Below are 23,342 nucleotides of genomic sequence, written 5' to 3'. Positions count from 1 at the left end.
GCCCGCGCACCGCAACAAAGAGCAGCCCCCACTCGCTGCAACTAGAGAAAGCCCGTGCGCAGCAACGAAGACCCAACACAGCCAAAAATAAATAAATTAATTAATTAAAAAAAAAAGTTAGAATAAGAGTTCTTTGCTTTCATTTATACTTTCTCCTCAAAAGGGGAAGATGTAACTGTTGCTATACTTTTCTTCCCTGCTTGATGGGGGGAGAAGAAAAGCCCAAAGTTGTAAAAATTATATAGACTTGCATCTGCGTTTTTCAAGTTCTTGAGTCTGGTTTCCAAGGAAAATTGTCCTGGGCATTGGCAGTGGTACGGTTAACATATAGTAGATTTCATACCTCTTTGTAAAGCGTATCTTCTGTGAATAATTGTGGGCCATTTTATTTATTTATTTTTTTGTGGTACGCGGGCCTCTCACTGTTGTGGCCTCTCCCGTTGCGGAGCACAGGCTCCAGATGCACAGGCTCAGCGGCCATGGCTCACGGGCCCAGCTGCTCCGTGGCATGTGGGATCTTCCCGGACCGGGGCACGAACCCGCGTCCCCTGCATCGGCAGGCAGACTCTCAACCACTGTGCCACCAGGGAAGCCCGCCATTTTATTTTTAGAGCTGTGAGTTTAAAGTTTTTAATGACAGGGACCCACTCTGCCATCTGATTTCTAATTGACGGTCACTTCTTTGTGCTTGCCATATTTCCTGCAGACTTGAATGATTTTTCTAATCATGTGGCTGGAATTTGTTAGGGAGCTTTCCACGTCCAGTGAAACGAAGCAGAATGTCATGTTGAGGGATTTGTGTCGCGAATTTATGTGTGTGTGTGCGTTATATACAGCTTGAAGCAATGTCACAGAGCTGTTGATCACTGAGAATTGAGTGGCAGGGCCCCCTCATGTGCAGCAGACAGGCATATGAGTTCATTTTTAGCAAAAAGCACATGTTTGTATGGCAAGGGCAGAGGGGCACAATTGTCATGTTTGCGTATCGGGGGCTCCAGCAACTGAAAGTGAGGCTGACAAGTCACGTGTGATCGTTATCGTAACAGGTAATAGGCTGCCACTTTCCTTGTTTTTGTAACAAACGGTTCTGCTCCTCACTGAGACCCTAATCCCAGTTCAGAGGGGATTTGCAGTTTGTTTTGGAGGGGGGACTGCATGATCCCTAAATTACCCCAGATTTTGTGAGCAGAAATTCCAGAAGCTGTCTGTCGTTGAGCTCATGAACGTATTTCTTCGTTGCCAAGCTTACTACTGTTGTTAGATCTTGTATCATCATCAGAGCAAAAGTTTCCATTTAAACAAGAAAGCCAAACATGTTTTATTCCTATTATACCATTAATTCATCTGGTCCTTAAAAAGTCTTTCACGTGGTTGTAGTTTATTACTTTTTAAATGTCCACAAAGAGAGAAATCTCAGGGATCAGGGGATCAATTTGTCTTTCCGGGCATGCAACATGAGATTAATGTGAGTAGGCATAAATACAGTTAGATTGTGTCTGCTGCTAAAGAGATTCGCTGTGAATGGATGCACACTTTTTCTTTCTTTCTTCCTTTTTTTTTTTTTTTTTCCTTCCCCTTTTCTCCCATTTGAGACACTCTTGACCTAATCCAGTAAGCTCTAATTAATTGTCTTGGTAAATTCTGTTTCAAGCCACTGTGAGTGGTGTCAGTGACACCCGATCTGTTCCATCCACTAAGGTCAAATTAGCATCTTTTACTGTTTTTCTGGCATTTAAATGAATGGCTTTGCTATGGTTTTTCCAGTGTTCATAGTAAATATGTCCATTTGATGGAAATATAAATATGCATTACACGGAGGTGGGTGTGCCCACCCTCCTGTCACTTTTTATTGTAATCAGTGTCTTTCACTTTCCGTGGTCTTTAACGGGGACTGGCTGACAGCACCGCATTCAAACTCAGACTCAAAAGATAAACCCCTCAGCACTGCTTTCATCTTGAAAAAGTATGTGTGTTTTTCTCTTCGTGTGCCAATTGCACTGTCGTGATGTCTCCTCTTGTGTACTTAGGGAATGAATCACCAGCTTCGTCACACTGGGACCTTGATCTGGGGGCAGCTCTTGACTCCACGGACCTGAGTTGGTATCTGTAGGGCCATTGGAACAGTGTAGCACTCGCACCTTTTCATGCTGGTGGTTTTGACATCAATGGGTCCACTCAACGCAGTACGACTGAGGCCACGTGGAAGGGGAAGCGGGCTGATGACCCCTAAATTCCCCAAGATTTTGTGAGTGGAAATTCTTGACGTTTTCGACACAAGAGTTCGTAAACGTCTTTCAGAATTGTCAGTGTGATCGCTGTTAGAGGTTCCTCATTATTACAGCGACACGACTGACGATTAAACCTGGGGCTTGGGGCCCTGCTGATGGATTTTGGTGCGGTGATTGCGGGGTGACCCTGCCGGCAGCAACTTGCCCACGTACACGTTCCCGCGATGCACGGAACGAGTGGGAGGCCGAGTTGCGAGTGAATCTTTTCCTTCTGCGTTTCTGCTGTGACTGGACAGGTAGCTCTCTGGGCACCGGAAGGAGGTGCTTTTCTGGCTTCAGAGGAAAGCTGAGGTTCTGACGCCAGGCTGCCCCGCTCCCCCCTCCCCACCCTCTGCCTCCACCCTCCGCCCACCCTCCTCCCGCACCCCTGCCCTCCAGGGCCAACCGGAACTCTCTCTTCCCCCAATGCCTGTTGTTCGTAGACTCTTGATGCCAGCATGGCCCTTCCTCGTCCTCCTGTTGCTTCCTGTTCCTTCCTCTCCAGGTATATCTTAAGCTTTGTGGAAGGCAGGGACCATGTCTTGTTCTTTTTTTTTCCTTCCTATTTATTTATTTATTTGGCTGCGCCGGGTCTTTGTGGCCGCCTGTGGGCTCTTAGTTGCAGCGTGTGCACTTCTTAGTTGTGGCATGTGGACTCCTTAGTTGTGGCATGTGGGCTCTTGGTTGTGGCATGTGGGCTCCTTAGTTGTGGCATGTGGGGCCTTAGTTGTGGCATGTGGGGCCTTAGTTGTGGCATGTGGGGTCTTAGTTGTGGCATGTGGGCTCTTACTTGTGGCATGTGGGCTCCTTAGTTGTGGCATGCGGGATCTTAGTTCCCCGACCAGGGATTGAACCTGGGCCCCCTGCATTGGGAGCACGGAGTCTTAGCCACTGGACCACCAGGGAAGTCCCTCTTATTCTTCTTTAAGGCCTGATGCTAAGTGCACAGCAGCTTCCCAGTCATTCCTCATAGAAAGCAACAGTGGTTGATGGGAGGGGGCAGACAGAGGACCAGCAGGGCCGGGGGCGGGGAATAGCTGGCCTCCGTGAAGTGGTCAGTGTAGGAAGCTGATAGTTTCCTCAGGATCAGCTGGTTAACGGACTTGGTTAGCTGTAACCACTGCACACTTCTGTTTCTTAACTACTTACAGGCTCACTTCAGATGTGCTGAACTGTGAGTGCTCTAAAGAAACAGAACCTCAGGTCCTAGAAGTCGCTGTCTGTGTCCCCTTCATAGGGGCCCTTTCATAGGTAAGGGGTGATGTGCTGACGTGGTACAGGCAGACCTCGCTTTACTGCACCTGGCAGACATTGCGTCTTTGTGGGGGAAATTGAAGGTCTGTGGCAACCCTGCGTCGAGCAAGGCTGTTGGCACCCTTTTTTTCCTACAGCATTTGCTTACCTCGTGTCTCTGCATCACATGTTGGTAACTCTCGCAGTATTTCAAACCCTTCACCAGCAAAAAGATGACAGCTCGTTGAAGGCTCAGATGGTGACGGTTTGCACTTTTTTTTTTTTTTAGCAATAAAGTACTTTTTAAGGTATGTACATTGTTTTCTAGACATAATGCTTTGCACACTTAATAGATGACAGGATAGTATAAACATAACTGTTACCGGCACCAGGAAGCCAAAAATTCGTGTGACTCAGTTTACAGCAGTAATCTCTTTATTGTGGTGGGTGGTCTGGAACCAAACCTGCATTGTCCCCAAGGTGTGCCTGTGCTCCTCGGGGACACCTAAGGACCCACGGTGGGGAAAGCGGGCATCATGACCACCCATGGGTGCTTTTTTCCACCCAGCGACCCTTGTGGGCTCAGCTGAGTTTCACTCCTCCAAAGGGAAGTGAGGACCTATACTATCCTGTACCTCCGGGTTTGGAGCCCGCTCCTCTTTCACTTAGTTTTATGTATTTAAGGTCCCAAATGATTTACTAATATTTTCATACAATGAATTGTAGGTTAAGTGTCTTGAAATTAGGAACCCCGTCGTATGCTTATATATATTGTACCATCCCACAGCAGTGCCAGAAGCGTGCAGAACATGAAACAGACACTCAGTTAATGCCGGTTGATTAGTGGCTTGGTAGGTGGTACGTTTTGCTAAGTCCCAGCAGTCCGAGATGATAGACTCAAGGGCTTTCTTGCTCTCAGTGTGTCTAAGATGGGGGCGCAGCATTATTTCAAAGGTGATCTTCCTGTGTCCCTGCTCTCCTGCCTTGGTGATGACCCTCCCTTGTAAATAAGCTAGGGTTAGATGAGTCTTTTTCAGTCTGCGCCTTATCTGATCCCTGGTTTTTATGGTATTTGGGAGTTTTAGCTTTGTAAATGTTTTTCTGCTTGTTTGCAGTCTTAAAGAGGAATTTCTTTCTGAGACAACCATTTTAAGACTTGTCCACTAGAGGTCACTGTTGGGATACGTTACTTTTTTTTTTTTTCCTCCTCATTTTGTACTAAAAGATTAGAAATCAAATTTGTGTTGTCAGACGAAATTTTTTTGCAAGTTTCTCGGCTCTGTCCAACAGGGATGTTACTAATTCCATTTACATAATGCAGTTTTGCCATAATTAATGTAGATAAGGAGGTATGTTATTTTTCTGTTTGACTCCCAAAATTTAAGTATACATTCAGTGTCATGTGTCATTTTTAGTGTTTATTATGGCTGCTTTCTCATGTTAGAAACTTTTCTTCCAGTCTGTTTAAAGTGAGAGGATTTTATTGCCTTTTATAGTAATTTTCGTATTGAGTATATATGAGACTTTTTTTCTCCTGTGGAAGAAAGAAGTTTAAAATATGTATGTATGTGACTAGATTTTAATTTGAAAATAACCGTGCATTTTGTGCTTATTTAGACTGATTCTTTTACTGAATGCCACTGTGTAGGGAAGAATACTATGCATTATGAAATGAATTACATTCTGCGTCGCTGATAAAACAGTCTCTGAGCACCAATTTTTCAATGTGATGCTTTTCTTAATTTGAAAAAGAATTTTATTCTTACAGCCAAACCTATGTACAAATATTGCCGGCACCTTAAATGTGACAACAGTATTTATTTTCGTTTTGTGACCCATGCACGTTAAGGACTAAACCCTCATCATTTTCTGCAAGATGCAAAGGAGGTCTTTTTGCTTTGTGCAAACACTGAACAACCAGCTCTATGTAAACCTTTCATAAGGGTGGGTCTCTGAATGTAATTGTTTAGTTTTACACTTTGAACTTTTAACTGTCATGTAAAACATTCTCTTGAGATATTAGCAGCTTTGCCAGCCATAACTGTGACCCCGTCTTGTCATTTAATGTGTCGGAAATGGCTAGGCAGGCAGTAAACCTAAGTGTGATGGCAAAACTGATTTCTTTTTTTTAACAGGCTATTTCTTATTAGCTATAGCTTATATATGAATTCAAAATTATAATGAACAAGAAAATACTAGGGTATTTTCTTCAGTGATTTCAGTAACTTCTTTATAAAGATAATATTCTAAACACATGGAAGCTAATATAATGTTTTAAGATTTTATGCATATTTATATATATTGATAGTATCTCTACTGTACGTCTTATTATAAAGGAATTAAGGAACATGTTTTGCATGAAAATATTGCAGTCTCAAAATATGCAGGTCCAATTATAACGAAGAAAAGTGAGCAGTTTTTAAAAAGCATAATAAACTGAAACCCTTTTCGACAGACATAATAGATTGTTGAGATGAATGAGAAAAATTAACTGTCCCAACTTGTAAGAATGACCTTCACCAGTCTTCCAGCACCTTCCTGTTGCCAAGTGTCTAGTTATTTCCTCTTTCATAGATTATTTGTCATGCCTTATGCAAAAGTTCTTGTGCATGGCTTGTATGAAATTAAACTATGAGGGAGAATATGCAAAATAAATCGCCTCTCTGTCATGAATTTACCTTGTGACAGTATCAAAACAACTTGCTGTTTGCATTTTAACAGAGTACAAATGTATTTATAAAACAGAGGCTTTGATCAATAGCTTATTTTTTTAATTAGTGCACATTCATTAATTTGTTCCTGTGCCATCATTTAAAAGATTGGATTCAAAAAATATATACATAGTATTGAGCCAGACAGCTATTAATCGAACAGTATCTTTCCGATGGTGCCACTGGTTAGGTACCATTTAAAAAATCGCCTGTAGTTGGGAGTTTGTTATTTTGGGTTTTAGTAAAGAAGCATGCAGGGCCGTCACATGGAAGCATCTGTTGGCCCCATGGTCCAGAACCAGCACAGTCCAAGACCAGCGGGTGAAGTTGGAGAAGGTGGGTTTCGATGCAGTTGTATCCTCCGCTTGGACACTTGTCATCCTCTGATCCCTTTCATGTCAGCCCCACCATTCCAAATGTACCTACTCTAGAATTCCTCTTCTTGGAGTCCTGCCCTGTGCTACGAGGAAGCAAGCTGAGGGTAGTGTGTTAATTCTTCCACAACAGATTTTTAAATGGAACGACTTCACTTATGGGAATTTCAGAAAGGTGGCAGGCTGTGGAGATCATTATGTGCGAGCTGATGGAAACTGTCACTTTCCAAACCCTAGCTCACCCACCGTGGGGAGCTGATCTTGGAAAGGGTTTCTTTTACTATTTCTTTAAAATTTAAAAAATTAAAAAAAAAATTTTTTTGGATTCTAGTTGATTTACAGTGTTGTTTTAGTTTCTGCTGTACAGCAAAGTGAATCAGTTACGCATGTACATATATCCTTTCTTTTTTAGATTCTTTTCCCAATAGGCCATTACAGAGAATTGAGTAGAGTTCCCTGTGCTATACAGTAGGTCCTTATTAGTTATCTATTTTATATACAGTAGTGTGTATATGTCAACCCCAATCTCCTAATTTATCCCTCCCTCTGTCCCCTTTGGGTAACCATAAGATTGTTTTCTACAGCTGTGATTCTATTTCTGTTTTGTAAATAAGTTCATTTGTACCGTTTGTTTTAGATTCTACATATAAGTGATATCATACGATATTTGTCCTCTGTCTGACTTACTTCACTCATTATGACAATCTCTAGGTCCATCCATGTTGCTGCAGATGGCATTATTTCATTCTTTTTAATGGCTGAGTAGTATTCCATTGTATATATGTACCACATCTTCTGTATCCATTCCTCCATCAATGGACATTTGGGTTGCGTCCATGTCCTGGCTATCTTTTACTATTTATAATAGAACCCTCAAACGGAATTTATCTACTAGCAGAAGTTTCTATATAAATCATCTGCTGACTCTCTCTTCTAGGTAATGTGTGTGTACATGTGTATCATGGTGGTGGGGGGAGCAGAGATTCTAAAAGGTGCAATACTTGGTGATATACATTCTTTTAGAGCAGTTCTTGACATTTCATAACTCACCTTTTTTAAGAATAGGGTGAAAGCCGTGTCCATGTTTCCTAGAAAATCGCACATAATCCTTATAATTTCAGCAGGTTTGTAGATCCTGTTAAAACCATCCATGAATTTTTTAGGGGCGCGTGGAGCTCAGATTTAGAAACCTTGAGTAGGGGAGGGATAACATTAGTATATTTGCAGTGTGGATACACCAATCCTGTATCTTAGAGGGGGTGTTTCCTGGAAATATGTGCAAAACTTCAAAAAGGTGATTTTTAAGGCATGTGAAACTCATTCTTTTTATGATAGCTTTTAAAAAGTGCTCATAAGCTCCATCTGATTTACATGCTTCAACTTAAATTTTATGAAATAAGAATTTGTAATCTACGCGGGCTTCTCACTGTTGTGGCCTCTCCCGTTGCGGAGCACAGGCTCCGGACGCACAGGGTCAGCGGCCATGGCTCACAGGCCCAGCCGCTCCGCGGCATGTGGGATCTTCCCAGACCGGGGCACGAACCCGTGTCCCCTGCATCGGCAGGCGGACTCTCAACCACTGCGCCACCAGGGAAGCCCCTAGAATTTGTAATCTTGAGTGACACACACATGCAGGCAGACCTCCTTTTATTGTACTTTGCCTTATTGAGCTTCACTGATACTTTGTGTTTTTACACATTGAAGGTTTGTGGCAGCCCTGCACTGAGCAACTCTGTTAGCACCATTTTTCCAACAGGGTTTGCTCACTTCGTGTCTCTGTGTCACATGTCGGCAATTTTCACAATATTTCAAACTTTTTCTTTATTATTAAATCTGTTATGGTGGTCTTTGATGAGTGATCTTTGCTATCACTGCTGTAACTCGTCGAAGGCGCAGGTGATGGTTGGCTCTTTTTAGCAATAAAGTATTTTTTCACTAAGTTAAGTTTTTTTTTTTTTTTTTTAGCAATAATGCTGTTGCACACTTAATAGACTACAGTATAGTGTAAACATTTGTACGCACTGGGAAACTCACTTTATTGTGGTGGTCTGGAACCGAACCCGCAGTATCTCCGAGGTATGCCAGTAGTGTGTGTGTATATATATATATGTTTTCTTCAACTCCAGTAGAACACTGAGAAAGCCTTTCTCTTCTCAGTTTTTCTTTCCCGTTGTCAATCAGCGTAACAGGACGGAACACCGCTCTGATACAATGGACCACGAGTTAACAAACTCGTCGACCCGTTTTCTCCTGCTTTGGATCTGAACTTTCTTGTCTAACCTTCGGCTGTGCCTTTAGGCTTTTCCCGCCTGTGTAGCCTCTGTTGCAGTCGCCTGATTCCTCGCAGAAGTGCCTGCCCGTCTCTCCCAGTCGTGCCCATCCTTCCAGAAGCTGAGACGCGTTCTCATCTTTCTCCGCAAAGCCCTTCTTTACGGCCAACTGTGCGGGGACTAAAGGATAAGGTGTCCACAGCTTTTTCGCTTCGAAAGACCACATCCCCCAGAGACCGTGACCTGAGTGTGAAAGGAAGGGTTGGTTTTGGAGGGCTTGCTCTGTATCTGGGGGGGCAGCAGGCTTCACATGGTTGAAGAACCTGAGCTGGAGGTTGGGGGCCTCACTCTGGCTTTGAGCCTCTGTGCTCCCCCTTCCTTCCCCTGCTGCCTCCCCCTGACGATGTCCGTGTGCAGTAACGCCCCGCTCCAGGGAATCTCGGAGCTCTGTGGACCAGACGTTGGCCCTGGACCATCACTTGTTCAAACAGAAGAGCAGGGAGCCTCCCCAGCGTTAAAGGCATAGTCATGAACAGAAGGGGAGTTGACAGAGGTACAGTGTGGGTTTTCCAGCCCCGGGAATCTTCCTCCACCCCCTTTCCTTCTGCCTCTTGTACCCCTTCATCACCACCGGAACGTAAGGCAAGGAAGGAAGAGAAGCAGCCCTGTGTGGCTGCCCTCTTGCTGAAGTCATTCTTTTTTTTATTTTTTATTGAGGTCTAGTTGATTTACAGTCTTGTGTTAATTTCTGCTGTACAGCAAAGTGATTCGGGTACGCATAGATATGCATTCTTTTTCATATTCTTTTCCATTGTGGTTTATCCCAGGATGTTGAATGTAGGTCCCTGTGCTCTACGGTAGGACCTTGTTACATATCCATTTGCTGAAGTAATTCTTAATTGTGAAAGAAGACGTGAACTGTTGGCAAAGCGCTGTGTGTGTGTGTGAGAGAGAGGGAATTGGATTTGTCCAATCTCCTTCTTAATAATTGAGGATTGAGAGAGTGTGTGTAGAATACTACATTGTAATAATTTTTAAAGTTTAAGAGCCTGGATAGCTCTTTCTGTGTCTCTGAGCCTGCTTTCTGCATTGATGGATTGCAATGTATTCAGTGGTCTTTTCTTTCTCACTCTTTTCCGTGTTTCCAGACTTCTCAGGCATCTTTGCTAGAGGACGGAACCTCCACCCTTTTCCGGTCCTTCACTGGGTGTCACCTCCTCCCAGGCCCTTGAAGGTCACTGCCTTTCCACTTGGTGCTACTGCTTCAACCCAGCTCCCAAATTAAAGCTATTTCTTGATGTCCTGCTTGGTTGCTGCTGTAGCCCCTCTGCGCTGGAGTGTAATTTCGCAGGTGTGTTCCTAAAAGAATTCACGGTCTGGGAGGACACCTGAAAACTGCATGGACCGTTCCTTCTGGGAACGTAATGTAAGATTCAGACATCAGCTAAATTTTGCATCCTCAGAGGAACAGAAATCCATGCTTGTCAGCTTTTTAGAAGATTTGTTTGGCTATGTGTACACACTTTTTAGACCCCAGGGATAGATATTTTTGCATGTTAGACTTTATACTATAAAATCTGCCTTACTGCTTGCTTGTAAGTTTTTCCCGTAATTTTTGTATACTTGATTATTCTCACTGTTGCTGAAAAAGTGGGACCATTTTTTTTTTTTTTTTTTTTTGCAGTAAATTAAGTCAGGGATAGTTTTGGTTACTAAAACTACTTGAGCTGCAGAATCTTACGGAGGCCCATGATAGGATACACTAAGTATGTCCTTCTGGGTGTGGGTGCTCGGTAAGTACCGTTGATTAACGGAAAGCACCACTCTTGTCACTTATGCTAATAATATTTGGGGCATCTTGGCCATTGTTGGGTGGCTATTTAGCTATTTCATTTTTACCTTGAGGAACATGTAGATCCTGTTAAATGAGAATTTGCTTTACTGTTCCATAATCTTGATGTTTTTAAATAACCTGTAACTCCCCTAATTCAGTGCTTTAATAGCTGCTCTGGGGGAGATCCCGTAAAACCTATAAAGCTGGTTATCATCAGTATACCTTTGAACTTCAGATTCTTATACTAAGATATAATTAGTTCATTATCCACCTCGCGTCTTTGGCCAGAAAACAAAAGTCATTAATCACTATAGGTACAAATGACCTTTTTTTTTTGCATATAAAATTCTGAAGAGCGTAATTATTTGCAAGAGTGAGGAGATTCTTCTTTACATGCAATCGTTAAAATGGCATTCAGGACGGTGATTCCTAATTTGCTGAGAGAATTGGCATCTATATAATTAGCCTAGACATTACCTCTGTGGTGTGAATAGACTAATGCCTTCCAGCTAGTGTAGCCAGGGATTAAGAGGGCTTTCCTTTTACTCTGACCAAGAATGGCCCAATTCAGATTTCATATAGTTTGACATTTCATATAGTTTCTGTTACTTTGGTGTCTTCCCACCAGGGTGAAGGGGGATGGTTGTTGGCCAATGTCATATTCATCAAATATTGGGGCAAAGCAGTGTTTGCTTTCACCATTTCTTCTCAAATGGTGTTCTTCCCCCACTGGCCGCCTAACAAATAATCTCACTCATTTTCATGTATGCTGATGTTTTCGGTCATTTTTCTAATAACTTCACTGCAGCAGTGTAACTCAGGGATCAGCGTAATGGGCCCCATTTGAATTTTCTTCTATCCTCCCTTCATCCTTTGTTAAAGAAATTTCATACAGCAGCAGAAACATGTAACAATCTGACTGGGCATTTTTATTTGTTATGACGACAGACAAAAATCTCCAATTTTTGTTGGCTACATCGCATGGCTTGTAGGTTCTTAGTTCCCCAACCAGGGATTGAACCCGCACCCTCGGCCGTGAAAGCGTCGAGCCCTAACCACTGGACCGCCAGGGAATTCCCTCAGATCTCCTATTTTTAGTATAAATGTCAGGTTTGGGGAAGCAGTGCTATTGGATTTATTTTGTTTTACCTTATCCCATGTGGGATCTTTGGTCATTGTTTGGCCCGTGGGTCAGGGGCACTTTGGTGTTCCTGGAAGTGAGCCCGAGATGGTAGCATTTCACCCCTGGCAATGCAGGGCGTGTGCCCATCACCGGGTTGTGTCCTAGTCTCCGTCTCGCTGTGGGCCGTGGCTCCCATCAGGTCCCTGCTCTGAGGCTCCCTCTTCTTGCACATGGGGCGGCCGGCATCCCACTGCTTTCCCATGAAGGAGGCAACGGCTGAGCCACTAATTTGGGGTTTCAAAGAGGTATGCGGGCAGGGACCCCTGGTTTCCACACTCTGGTCTAGTTCTGCTCCTTTGCAGGAATCGTCAGAGCCGAAACCAGTCTGGGTGACGCTGTAGGAAGAGCTGTCAGGGGAGTTCAGTGGAGACGGTGGGGAGACTTCACAAGAACCTCCGTGTGTTCCAGCAGCTTCCGGGCTCCCGGCAGCTGGGGCCTGCTCTCTTCCTCCCCTCTTGTAGCTGAAGGGGACCCTGTTTTCAGCGCCGACCAGATGGTTCTAAAGACCAGCGCGTGACCCCCCGGCCCTTCCGTGGGCTGCACTCAGGCGAGCGCCTGTTCTTCTGGGTCGCGTGGTGCCTGCTGCACCCAGAGCCCGTCATCCTTCACGGTTTAGTTTCTTTGCCTCGGGGGCCACAAGATGCTCTTGCCGGATCGGCTGCAGCCCAGCTGGGTTGCCTCTGCCATCGCTGCTGCCCACTGTTCTGCAGTGACCCACAGGGTTTCCAAGGCCAGAGGTACAGCGAGTGGTACCTCGCCGTGGGAGCACACGCGGGTGTGGTGAGCTGCTGCTGGGGGACTTGGTTTCGTGGACTAGGGGATTCGGTGCTTTTTCCCCCTTGAGCGTCATCCGTACTACCCCGCACTGATTTCGCGGGAATGGGCTGTGTGGGAAAGCAGACGGTGATGGGAAGTGGTTTGATTGCAGCCCCCAGGTTGGGAGCTTTCGCCACCGGAAGTGTCTTTCGTTTTTGTTTTTTTCCCATTTTATCAGCCCCCAGTCTCAGTAGCTCACTGGGGTAGCAGAGGAGTCCTAGCTGGGATCCGATTGGATATTATTCCTCATGACTGTGTGCCGTGAGGGACGTACGTATTGGATTCATGACGTATTTTCATGTCACCGCTGACTTTAAAGTTTTCTGATCCAAAATAGGGTTCCCAGAGCAGCATCGTCGCCACCCCCTGGGAACTTGTTGGAAGTGCAGGTTGTTGGACCTCACCACCGAGCCGGCAACTCTGGGGTACCCCCGCAATATGTGTTGTAAGAAGCCCTCCAGTAACTCTGATGTACATGAGGGTTTGAGGCCCACTGCTTTGTTTATTTATTTTAAAAACTTGAGTGCAGTTGATTTACCGTGCTGTTTCCCGTGCACAGCAAGGTGGTTCAGTCACACATGTGCACATATTCATTCTTTTCTAGATTCTTTTCCCATGGAGGTTATTACAGAATAGTGAGCAGAGTTCCCTGTGCTCTACAGTAGGTCCTTGTTGGTTATCTATCTTATATATAGTGGCGGGTATGTGTGGTCATCCCAAGCGTCTGGTTTATCCCCGCCACAAACACACACACATTTCCCCTCTGGTAGCCATAAGTTTGTTTTCAATCTCTCTAAGTCTGTTTTTGTCTTGCAGATAAGTTCAGTTGTTTCTTTCCTTCCTTCCTTCCTTCTTCCCTCCCTCCCTCCCTTCCTTTCTTATTAGTTTCCAGAGGCCCCCTGTGTTAGAGCAGTGCTGTCCAGCAGAAGTTTGCAGTGATTGGAATGTTCTGCATTTGTGCTATCCAGTATGGTAGGCACGAGCTACATGTGGCTGTCAAGGTCTTTAAATGTGGCTGCTGTGACCAAGCACCTGCATGACTGATTGTATTTCATGTCAACTAATCTAGGTTTAAATTTATTTATTTTTATTTTTTTGCGGTACGCGGGCCTCTCACTGTTGTGGCCTCTCCCGTTGCGGAGCGCAGGCTCCGGACGCGCAGGCTCAGCGGCCATGGCTCACGGGCCCAGCCGCTCCGCGGCATGTGGGATCTTCCCGGACCGGGGCACGAACCCGCGTCCCCTGCATCGGCAGGCGGACTCCCAACCACTGCGCCACCAGGGAAGCCCGGTTTAAATTTATTTATTCTTCTTCTTTTTTTTTTAAATACCTTTATCCAGTTTCCTCAGCTCCTACCCCACCACCTCAGGACCGCTGGTGACCACAAATCAGATCTCTTTTGCTTTGAGGTTTTCTGGTGTGTTTTTGTTGTTGTTTTGTTTTTACAGATTCCACCTGTAAGTGAGATCATACAGCATTTGTCTCTCCCTGTGTCACTTACTTCACTTAGCATAATGCCCTCAAGGTCCATCCATGTTGTTGCACATGGTAGGGTTTCCTTTTTTATGGCTAAATAGTATTCTGTTTGTGTGTGTGTGTGTGTGTGTGTGTGTGTGTGTGTGTGAGAGAGAGAGAGAGAGAGAGAGAGAGGGAGAGAGAGGGAGAGGGAGAGGGAGAGAATGTCTATGTATCACATTTTCTTTATTCTCTTGGCTATTGGGAATAATGCTGCAGGGAACATGGGATTCAGATACCTCTTTGACATAGTGATTTTGTTTTCTTGGACTAAATACCCGGAAGTGGAATTGCTGGATCATATGATAGTTCTATCTTTAATTTTTTGAGGAACTTCCATCCTCTTTTTCCCTAGAGGCTACGCCAACTTACATACCCATTCTAGATTGATTGATTGATTCATTGATTTATGCATTCATTCATGCTGAGCCTCTCGGCATGCGGAATCTTAGTTCCCTGACCAGGGATCAGACCCATGCCCCCTGCAGTGGAAGCGTGGAGTCTTAACCACTGGACCGCCAGGGAGGTCCCCCCACTCTAGCTTTAAGTTGAAATAGCCACACATAACGTGGCTGCATCCTGGCCCGCCCAGCCCCAGAGCATCTCCTGCTGTTTATCATTGTGTGAATTAACTCCTAAAGGCCTTTAAGAAAATATGTTACTGATTGTGCGATGGTTAATTGTATATTCTCGAACAAAATGCTCTTAGAGCGAAGCTCCAATTGCTACAACGATAGTTGGTTTAGGTTCTTACGTTGGAGAAATGGTTGGCTGCTGTTAGCTAGTGGGGGAAGCATGTTCCGGAAGGTGACATTGGTTTTGTGAATACGTTTCATCTGTGCAGCGTCCGGCGGCCGTACCTCTCCTGCATATAACCGAAGAGGACAGATACATGTCCTTTTAGGAGGAGTTACGCGCTGTTCACGAGTAACTGCTGGGTCAGTGGTTCTTAGGGTTGGACCTCTGGTCTGTCTGCTGTGTCCATCCAGTGCCTCCTGCCCCAGGGAGCTTTGTAAAGAGATGTTCATGGAGATCAGGCGAGCCCCGTTTTGCCCGCCATCCCCGAGCCCCCCAGGCACTTCAGGTTTCCTGTCGTGGAACCACTCAGAAACCGTGCAGTGGCTGATTGCTGAGTCTGGGCCGGTACATGGTTCTCTAGAAGAAACTCTAGAATAAATTTCAGGTTGTTAGATTGAGAAGGACTTGAAGGAAGAGAGGGTCTTCCTGGGCTTGTTAGTCTGAATAATTACAAATGCCAGAAGATACGCCGAGATCAGTCTCTGGAAATACGTAGTTCCTGGGGGACGTGACGTCATCTTTGTCCCCTTTTGCAAAGCACAGCAGGCGCTCTGGGCCTAGAGCATCCCCAGCGGTCACCGATCCTCTGACCAAAGCAGAGAGTGGCATGTAGGAGACAGGGCACACCTGAGAGTCCTTAGTGGCCTTTCTGCAACCTCCTCTAGCAACTGAATTCTCAAAATTGAAGCCGCCATCATTGGTTAGACAGAAAATGATACTGAATTCTCTGTCATAAGCAAAGTTCTGCATGGCTGAGCTTTCTAACTGAGGGCCCTGTTTGTTGCATTATTTAAACCCATATCATTGATTTTCACAATCCAGCTCTTCTTAGAATCCTAGAATGCTACAGCCAGCTGGAAGGGAATGTAGAAATGGTCATCATCCAGTCTTCTTTTTTTACTGGAGGAAACGGATGCCCAGAGAGGTTGTGAGTTGAGTTAAGGACACACAGCAAGTTCAGGGCTGATCAGGGAGTACAGAGCCAGCCCGGGATGAGCAGGCCAGGCCTCCTGTGTTCTTCCATTACACGGCCCCTCTGTTTCTTTTGTGGACTCAGCTCCTTGTTGTCTGTAGGCTGCATGTGTACTGCTGGGGGGTCATGGTCAGAAGCTGGACAGATGGATGGAAAAGGAACATTTCAGATGCATGATAAGAAATATATTGATGCTCACTGCTTAGTTATATTGTATTTATTTTTTTATTTTTGGCTGCATCGGGTCTTCGTTGTTGCACTGGCTTTCTCTAGTTGCAGCAGGCGGGGGCTACTCTTCGTTGCGGTGTGCGGGCTTCTCATGGTGGTGACTTCTCTTGTTGCGGAGCACGGGCTCTAGGTGCACGGGCTTCAGTAGTTGTGGCTCACGGGCTCTAGAGCGCAGGCTCAGTAGTTGTGGCGCACGGGCTTAGTTGCTCCGTGGCACGTGGGATCTTCCTGGACCAGGGCTCGAACCCGAGTCCCCTGCACTGGCAGGCGGATTCTTAACCATTGCGCCACCAGGGAAGTCCCTGCTTAGTAATATTTTAAAATGCTGCTTCTTGCTAGCATGTCACGTAGCTGTTTTGAAAATTCCACCAGGATATTCTGACTGGTGACACATTGCTGCTCCCTTTTTATAATAGCTTCTCGTAAATTGTTCGTGGATCTGTGTATATGGTTTAGTTACTGCACAGCTGTTACTCATATTGTTAACTGGGTATTTTTGGGGGGACAGTTTTGTTGGGATTGGTTTGCTTTCCAAGCACTAGACCTGTCTCCATTGATGACTCTGATACCCCTTCTTTTGTAACTTACTTTCTTTAAATAGCATGCCTCTGTTACTTTATCCCAAAAGTATCGAAACGCTAGGCGCTAAAAGTTTACGCCTCTGTGCACAAAATAGCCTTCTCTAAATGTTTGTTGAAAGAGCAAAGGTTATCCCATCCAGACAGGTCTGAAGGTTAATTTCTTTTGGATTTAACTATGGCAGGGGAGGGGGCTGGTTTCTGTAGTTTAGGAAGTCTTAGCTGTGTAAGTTTTTCCCCTTCTCATTTGAATCGAGTCTTTAGCAAAAAATTCACATGCACACCAGAAATCTGGGAGAGGTTGAGTAAATCGAATGTGGGGTTATTGTTTGTGTCCACAAAACAAAGCCCTAAATCACATTTAGCATAATTTGTGGTTTTAAATTGGACTGATTTAGCAAGGAGAGTGAAATAATCTCTCATCCTGTCAAAAAAGGCGATACCTTCGGACCAGCATTTAATTGCATTGGCAAAGTAACTTCAGGAAGGTGGCAGTAATTCTGGCTGCATTATTCTTGGTCTGTGGTTAAATTGAGACCATCATTTTCTCCTGGTTGCACTAACTTTCTTTATTGCTCTTCAGACTAATTAGATGAATGCACAGGGAGAGAAGCTTAATGGTAGCTGGAGGATGAACAGGGAAAGGGTGAAGTTTCTGAGCAGGGCTGTAATCATCTGTAGATTTGCACTTTACACACTTCAGGGTCCAGGTAGAGAGAACAGGTAAACGAACACCTAGAAACCTAGTAGGTACAGCCTGATGAACTTGTTTGCGGTCGTTTACACAAAGTGAATACCATTCATTCCCGCAAAAGTGTGTTATTGATGACACAGCTGAAGACATATGCTTTTGCAGCCGTGTCATACAGATAGGGCTCACCCACATTCACGACGCCTTAAATATCTCAGGTGTCTGTCTGGAAATGTTACGCGCACCTTGGTCGTGGTTCTAAGCAAAGTGCCCCCAGGTTTCCCCAGTCTTCTGGGGCACCCCTGGAGGGGGGGTGTTGGGATGGGAAGAAGATGTACTGACATAAGACACAACACTTTCTTCTCTTGTACCTAAGGCCTTTGTCCATGGTTTCAGTTACCTGAATAGTCTTGGTATTAAGAGTTTACGTGAACCGTGGATGAGCTGGTGGCCCGTAACCAGTGTTTGTAGAAAGACTGAAGCAGCAAATGGGGTAGATGAAGTACAGTCTGTTGCAAGGCTTTCTGCTGAGAGCACTTTTTTTTTTGTGTGTGTGTGGTACGCGGGCCTCTCACTGTTGTGGCCTCTCCCGTTGCGGAGCACAGGCTCCGGACGCACAGGTTCAGCGGCCATGGCTCACGGGCCCAGCCGCTCCGCGGCACGCGGGATCCTCCCGGACCGGGGCACGAACCCATGTCCCCTGCATCGGCAGGCGGACTCTCAATCACTGCGCCACCAGGGAAGCCCTGAGAGCACTTTTGAGGTAAAGGTGTCTTTGGCTTTTACATTTGTATTGGCAGGTGTATACTCTAGGGAGGGAAGAGCCTTTCAGCTTCCCTATGGTTTATAAAATAAACCACTCTTGACCTGTAGACTCATATTCATATCATACTACTGAGTTCACTTTTCATACGGCTGTATAGCAGTGCCATGATACGTTGCTAACCTGATACAAGGGTGTGTGTGTGTATTGATCGACGTGCAAAGGCCAGAGGCCAAAATCAGAAACTAAGTAGGTTGACTGTTTCATCATTCACGGTTGAGTTTAAAAATCTTTGTGGTTGAGTCCAGTGTTAAGAGAACAGCTCTTCGGATAACAGATTATTGAAATAGCTGATGATACATTACTCGGGAAGGGATTTAGAGTTTGCTGACTTTCTTTTGGTGGAGATGTGAGGAAACCAAAAGGAAGAAGACAATTAGTAGTCATTACATGACAACAATAAAAGTATAATTTTACATCTAAGAGAGTAAATCTTAAGAGTTCTCATCACAAGGAAGCACATTGTTTTCCTTTTTCTTTTGTACCTATGTGAGATGATAGATGTTCACTAACCTTATTGCGATAATCATATTGTGTGTAAGTCGAATCATTATGCTGTACACCTGAAACTTACACAGGGCTGTATGTCAGTTGTATCTCAATAAAACTGGAAGGAAAAAAAATTAAATAAAAAAGTAGAAGTATATAATGCTCTGTAATGTTCACTTATAGACTGTTTATGGCCCAGAAATTCTCTTCTGCCCTTTAAAGAAACATTTCTATGTCTACCGGGTGGTGAGCTACTACCTAAGAAACACCTACAGAAATTAAGTAAGATGTATATACGTGAACAAGATGGTCATGCTGGAGTTTCATCTTTCTCTCATTTGAAAGGAAAACAAACGTTCCTGCATTCACACTCAGCGTTTCTGTTTTCGTAGCTGTGCCACCAAACATAGCAGAACTGAAGAATTTGGAAGTGCTTAACTTTTTTAATAACCAGATTGAGGAGCTGCCCACGCAGATCAGCAGCCTTCAGAAACTCAAACACCTGAACCTGGGGTGAGTCTCCTGAAGGGGAAGGGAAACTGAGAAGAGGAGGGGCTTAAAAAGGGGTGTGGCCAAGGGCGAGGGCGGGGTTTGCCATTTATAGGATTACATAGGAGAAGCTGATTTCTAATTTCTTTCTGTACTTTAGGTTTTTAAAAAAGTTTTATTGTTTTAATACATCCTTCCAGTGGCCTACATTAGTGCATATCTATTCGCACACTAATTGAGAAGCTAATTGTTGCAATAAGGGAGTCTCTTTTTTTTTTTTTTTCTACTGTATTTTGTTTCCAACAAAATTTTATTTCCGTTATGTTGACCGGGAAGGGACCTATTTGCATAGCCAGCAGGAACTGTGCAGACCGATTGTAATATGCTTTATTTTTTTCTCTCTGTGTAGTGTAGAAATAGTGTCCAAAGCACCTTCCTTATCTACGGACGGGAGGATACATTTCCCAACACGGCTTCATTGATTCTTACAATTTTTCTTTTTTACAGTCGAGATGTTATAATCCCGTGTTTCTCTTTATACAAAGGTGAAGAGAGGAGTTTTGATTCAGCTGAGGTTGCAGAATCGGGGTGCAGTGAATAATAATAATACCTTGTGTTCTTACAATGCTTTACAGTTTTCCGAGTCCTCATACTGGTATTTGACCCTCTTAACAATTGGGAAGGAGGAAGGGTAGGCATTACCACCGTCATTTTGTGGAAGGAAGCCAAGCCCTTTCCAAGAGGTTAAGTGACTTACTGCTGATTGCCCCTGAGCTTAGTGGCTGAGCTCGGCAGAGAACCCCATTGTTGGGGGGGCCATGCCTTGTCCGTCAGACACCTAGATGGCACCCAGAACTTGGACTTACTGAATTTCAGCTTCATTGTTGTAGCTGTTCAAGGAAACTGCCCACTGTTGCCTCATCCTCCGTGTAGAATAATATATTCATTAAATTATAGACACTAAGTGCTGTGATTCCATTCGTGATTTACATGGCGTGGCTATAGACGCGGGCCAGGCATTTATCAATTCACTAGGAAGCAATCATGAAAAAAAAATCATTCATGGACTGATTTTTAGTTTATGTTTTTCCACCAGGGGTCTGGTTAGACACCCTTAATTTGCGGTTCACTCTGGTTGAGAGATGCCCTTTGTAAGCTCCGTGAGCATTCTTTTCTCCCAAGGTCTGAGGGGAAGTTGGGTTTAGAGCTTGATATCAGATAGCTTTTTCCTCCTACAAATAGAGAGACTGTATACCCATCTGGCAGAGCAGAAAAGAAAGGACCCTCCGTTTACATCTCTGATTTGAAAATTATGAAGTCCTAATATTTCATTTGCATATAAGAAAGAAGCTAAGACAAGATGTATGTAGTAGACATGTATTCTTACTGTTAATCTCCTTATCATTTACTAAGTGAGTTAATAGTTATAGGTAAGGTCCAAAATGGCGGAGAGTCGACTTCTACTAGACCATGAGCATCAGTAAACATCATTGTAACACATCAGCTAAATAACACACCCACAGGCATCATGGTAGTTCTGAGGCGGACCATAAAAGGCCGAAAAGTGGGCGGGGCCCAATTCCTGGAAATCCCCGCCCCTTCCCCCAAATAGGTGGGATACACTCCCTCTCATTAACCTCTGAAATTACCCACCCCTAAAAAAACTGACAACCCCGTCCCCTGGCGTCTCTTGCCTTCTGAGATGACCCACACTCTGTCTGTGGAGTGTGTATCTCCCTGAATAAACCTTCTTTCACTAAAAAAAAAAAAAAAAAGTGCTAGGAATAGTACCTGGCACATAGTAAGCCGTACCTGAGTGTTCACTTTTATCATCATCATTTTATTTATGGGTTCATTTATCTCAGGACTATGTAATTGCCTTTTTTTTTAAAAAATTTATTTCTGGCTGCGTTGGGTCTTCGTTGCTGCGTGTGGGCTTCTCTTGTTGGCAGAGCACGGGCTCTAGGCGTGTGGGCTTCAGTAGTTGTGGCTCGGGCTTCAGCAGTTGTGGCTCTCAGGCTCTAGAGCGCAGGCTCAGTAGTTGTGGTGCACGGGTGTAGTCGCTCCCTGGCACGTGAGATCTTCCCGGACCAGGGCTCGAACCCGTGTCCCCTGCACCGGCAGGCGGATTCTTAACCACCGCGCCACCAGGGAAGCCCTGTCATTGCCTTTTCTGCATCAGGAGCCTTGTTTGTTTGGGGATCGGTGGTGAAAGTCACAGTCCCTGGCCTTCAGGATGGAGGCAGAGCGGCTGTCGATGAGCAGGGCCGGGGTGCAGCTGGCTCGCTGAGTGTGGCAGTCGGAGAGAGCGACAGGGGGCACGTTAGCCTTCAGGTGAGATTCTCGGAAGGGTTCCTGCAGGGGGTCGTGTTGGAGCCGAGACTCAAGGCTGAGAAGACTCACAAGGAGGGGACGATGTCTCCGACTGCAAGCAGGACTTCCGCTCCAGGAGCTGCGAGTTGCTTGGGGTCGCTGAGTGTGAAGGGTGAGACGGGGGGAGGTGAGGTGGGAGGCGAGGCCAGGCAGAGAAGCACACGGGTCTGCTGTGTGTTCCATGAGCGCGTCACGAGCTCTCTGCTCTGTGCCAGGAGCCGTTCAGGTGCTGGCTGTCCAGCCCTCAGGGAGCGTACGTCACAGTTGGGGAAACAGCCTGTAGAGAAATGTCTGTCGTGGCAGGGAGTCGAGTCCTAGTGGAGGGCGTGTGTGTCAGATGAAGGAGTTCTGGTCTCGCCCTGCCGTTGGGGAGTGTGCGCAGGGAAGCGGCGGGCATGAGACAAGGTGAGATGATTTTCGTATGAAGATCACACGGAGGAGAGGTTAGAGGAGACCCGTGAGGCTGCCAGGTTAGCGTTCCTGGTGAACTAGGGCAGGGACAGTGAAGGCGGGGGAGGGATTTTATATGAAAAATAGATAGAAGTGGTAAAATCGACGAGGCAGTACGGATGGGATGGGATGGGATGGGATAGCTGATATAGAGGGATGGGTGGAGACAGCTTTGAGGGGGAGATAATGAGCACAGGTTTTGTTTGGCTGGGTTCAGGACGCCTCAGGACAGAGTTGTAAACTTTCCTCTTTTTTTTTTTTGCGGTACGTGAGCCTCTCACTGTTGTGGCCTCTCCTGTTGCAGAGCACAGGCTCCGGACGCGCAGGCTCAGCGGCCATGGCTCACGGGCCCAGCCGCTCCGTGGCATGTGGGATCTTCCCGGACCGGGGCACGAACCCGTGTCCCCTGCATCGGCAGGCGGACTCCCAACCACTGCGCCACCAGGGAAGCCCAACTTTTTTTATCTATCACGTCTGAGTTGCCTCTTTGTCGTCTTTGGAGCTGTTTGCATTTTTGGCTCCTGGTGATTTACTGATTGTGTAGCACTTTCTGTGTTTAAGTACGTAGCTACACAGATGGGGTTGTCAGAGTTTGAACACAACTCTTAGTTCTCTGGGAAAGGAATTAAGATGCGTTTCCACAAATGATACTTCTGTCCTCGAATGGCATGAACAATTATACCTACATACGCCTGGTTAAGGCAAGGCACAGAGGACTCCTTAGAATAAACAACCAGAATAATAATAAAAAAAACCCTACACACAGGAGACCCTACTAGCAGAGCAGTTAGGCCACGTATAGGCATAATCCAAACTGTACGTTCAACCAGAAGTTGATTTTAAAGTTTTATATCCTATTTGCTATTTATTCTGATGATCTCAAAACTGGAAAGGGGGGCTTCCCTGGTGGCGCAGTGGTTGAGAGTCCGCCTGCCGATGCAGAGGACACGGGTTCGTGCCCCGGTCCGGGAAGATCCCACATGCCGCGGAGCGGCTGGGCCCGTGGGCCATGGCCGCTGAGCCTGCGGGTCCGGAGCCTGTGCTCCGCAACGGGAGAGGCCACGACAGTGAGAGGCCCGCGTACCGCAAAAAACTGGAAAGGATTTTTAGGCCATGTGAATAAAGAGCGGAAAGTTGAATTATGCTGTTCATTCTTTCAGTGTCATTCATTGTGCTGAGTTATTTGACAAAAAATGTAAAGCTACGTAGGTTCCAAGTTGATCATCATTTCGGGGATAACCTCACGG

At 45.4% G+C, this 23,342-nt stretch overlaps 1 protein-coding gene across 7 annotated transcripts in view; it reads left to right on the top strand.

Annotated features, from left to right (window-relative positions):
* RSU1 (Ras suppressor protein 1) overlaps positions 1-23,342 on the top strand; it is a 196,154-nt gene that overhangs the window by 24,227 nt on the left and 148,585 nt on the right. For all 7 annotated transcript variants that reach the window (XM_024750091.1, XM_024750098.1, XM_024750092.1 and 4 more), the window contains exon 4: positions 19,176-19,296. In XM_024750091.1, coding sequence (XP_024605859.1) covers positions 19,176-19,296 — 121 coding nt within the window. The remainder of the gene's footprint in view (positions 1-19,175; positions 19,297-23,342) is intronic.

The sequence above is a fragment of the Neophocaena asiaeorientalis genome, unplaced genomic scaffold (assembly GCF_003031525.2).
Source record: "Neophocaena asiaeorientalis asiaeorientalis breed wild unplaced genomic scaffold, Neophocaena_asiaeorientalis_V1.1 scaffold4, whole genome shotgun sequence".
NCBI classification, from domain to species: Eukaryota; Metazoa; Chordata; class Mammalia; order Artiodactyla; family Phocoenidae; genus Neophocaena; species Neophocaena asiaeorientalis.
The sequence above is the reverse complement of the archived record's forward strand: the minus strand, read 5'-3'. Positions and strand labels throughout refer to the sequence as shown.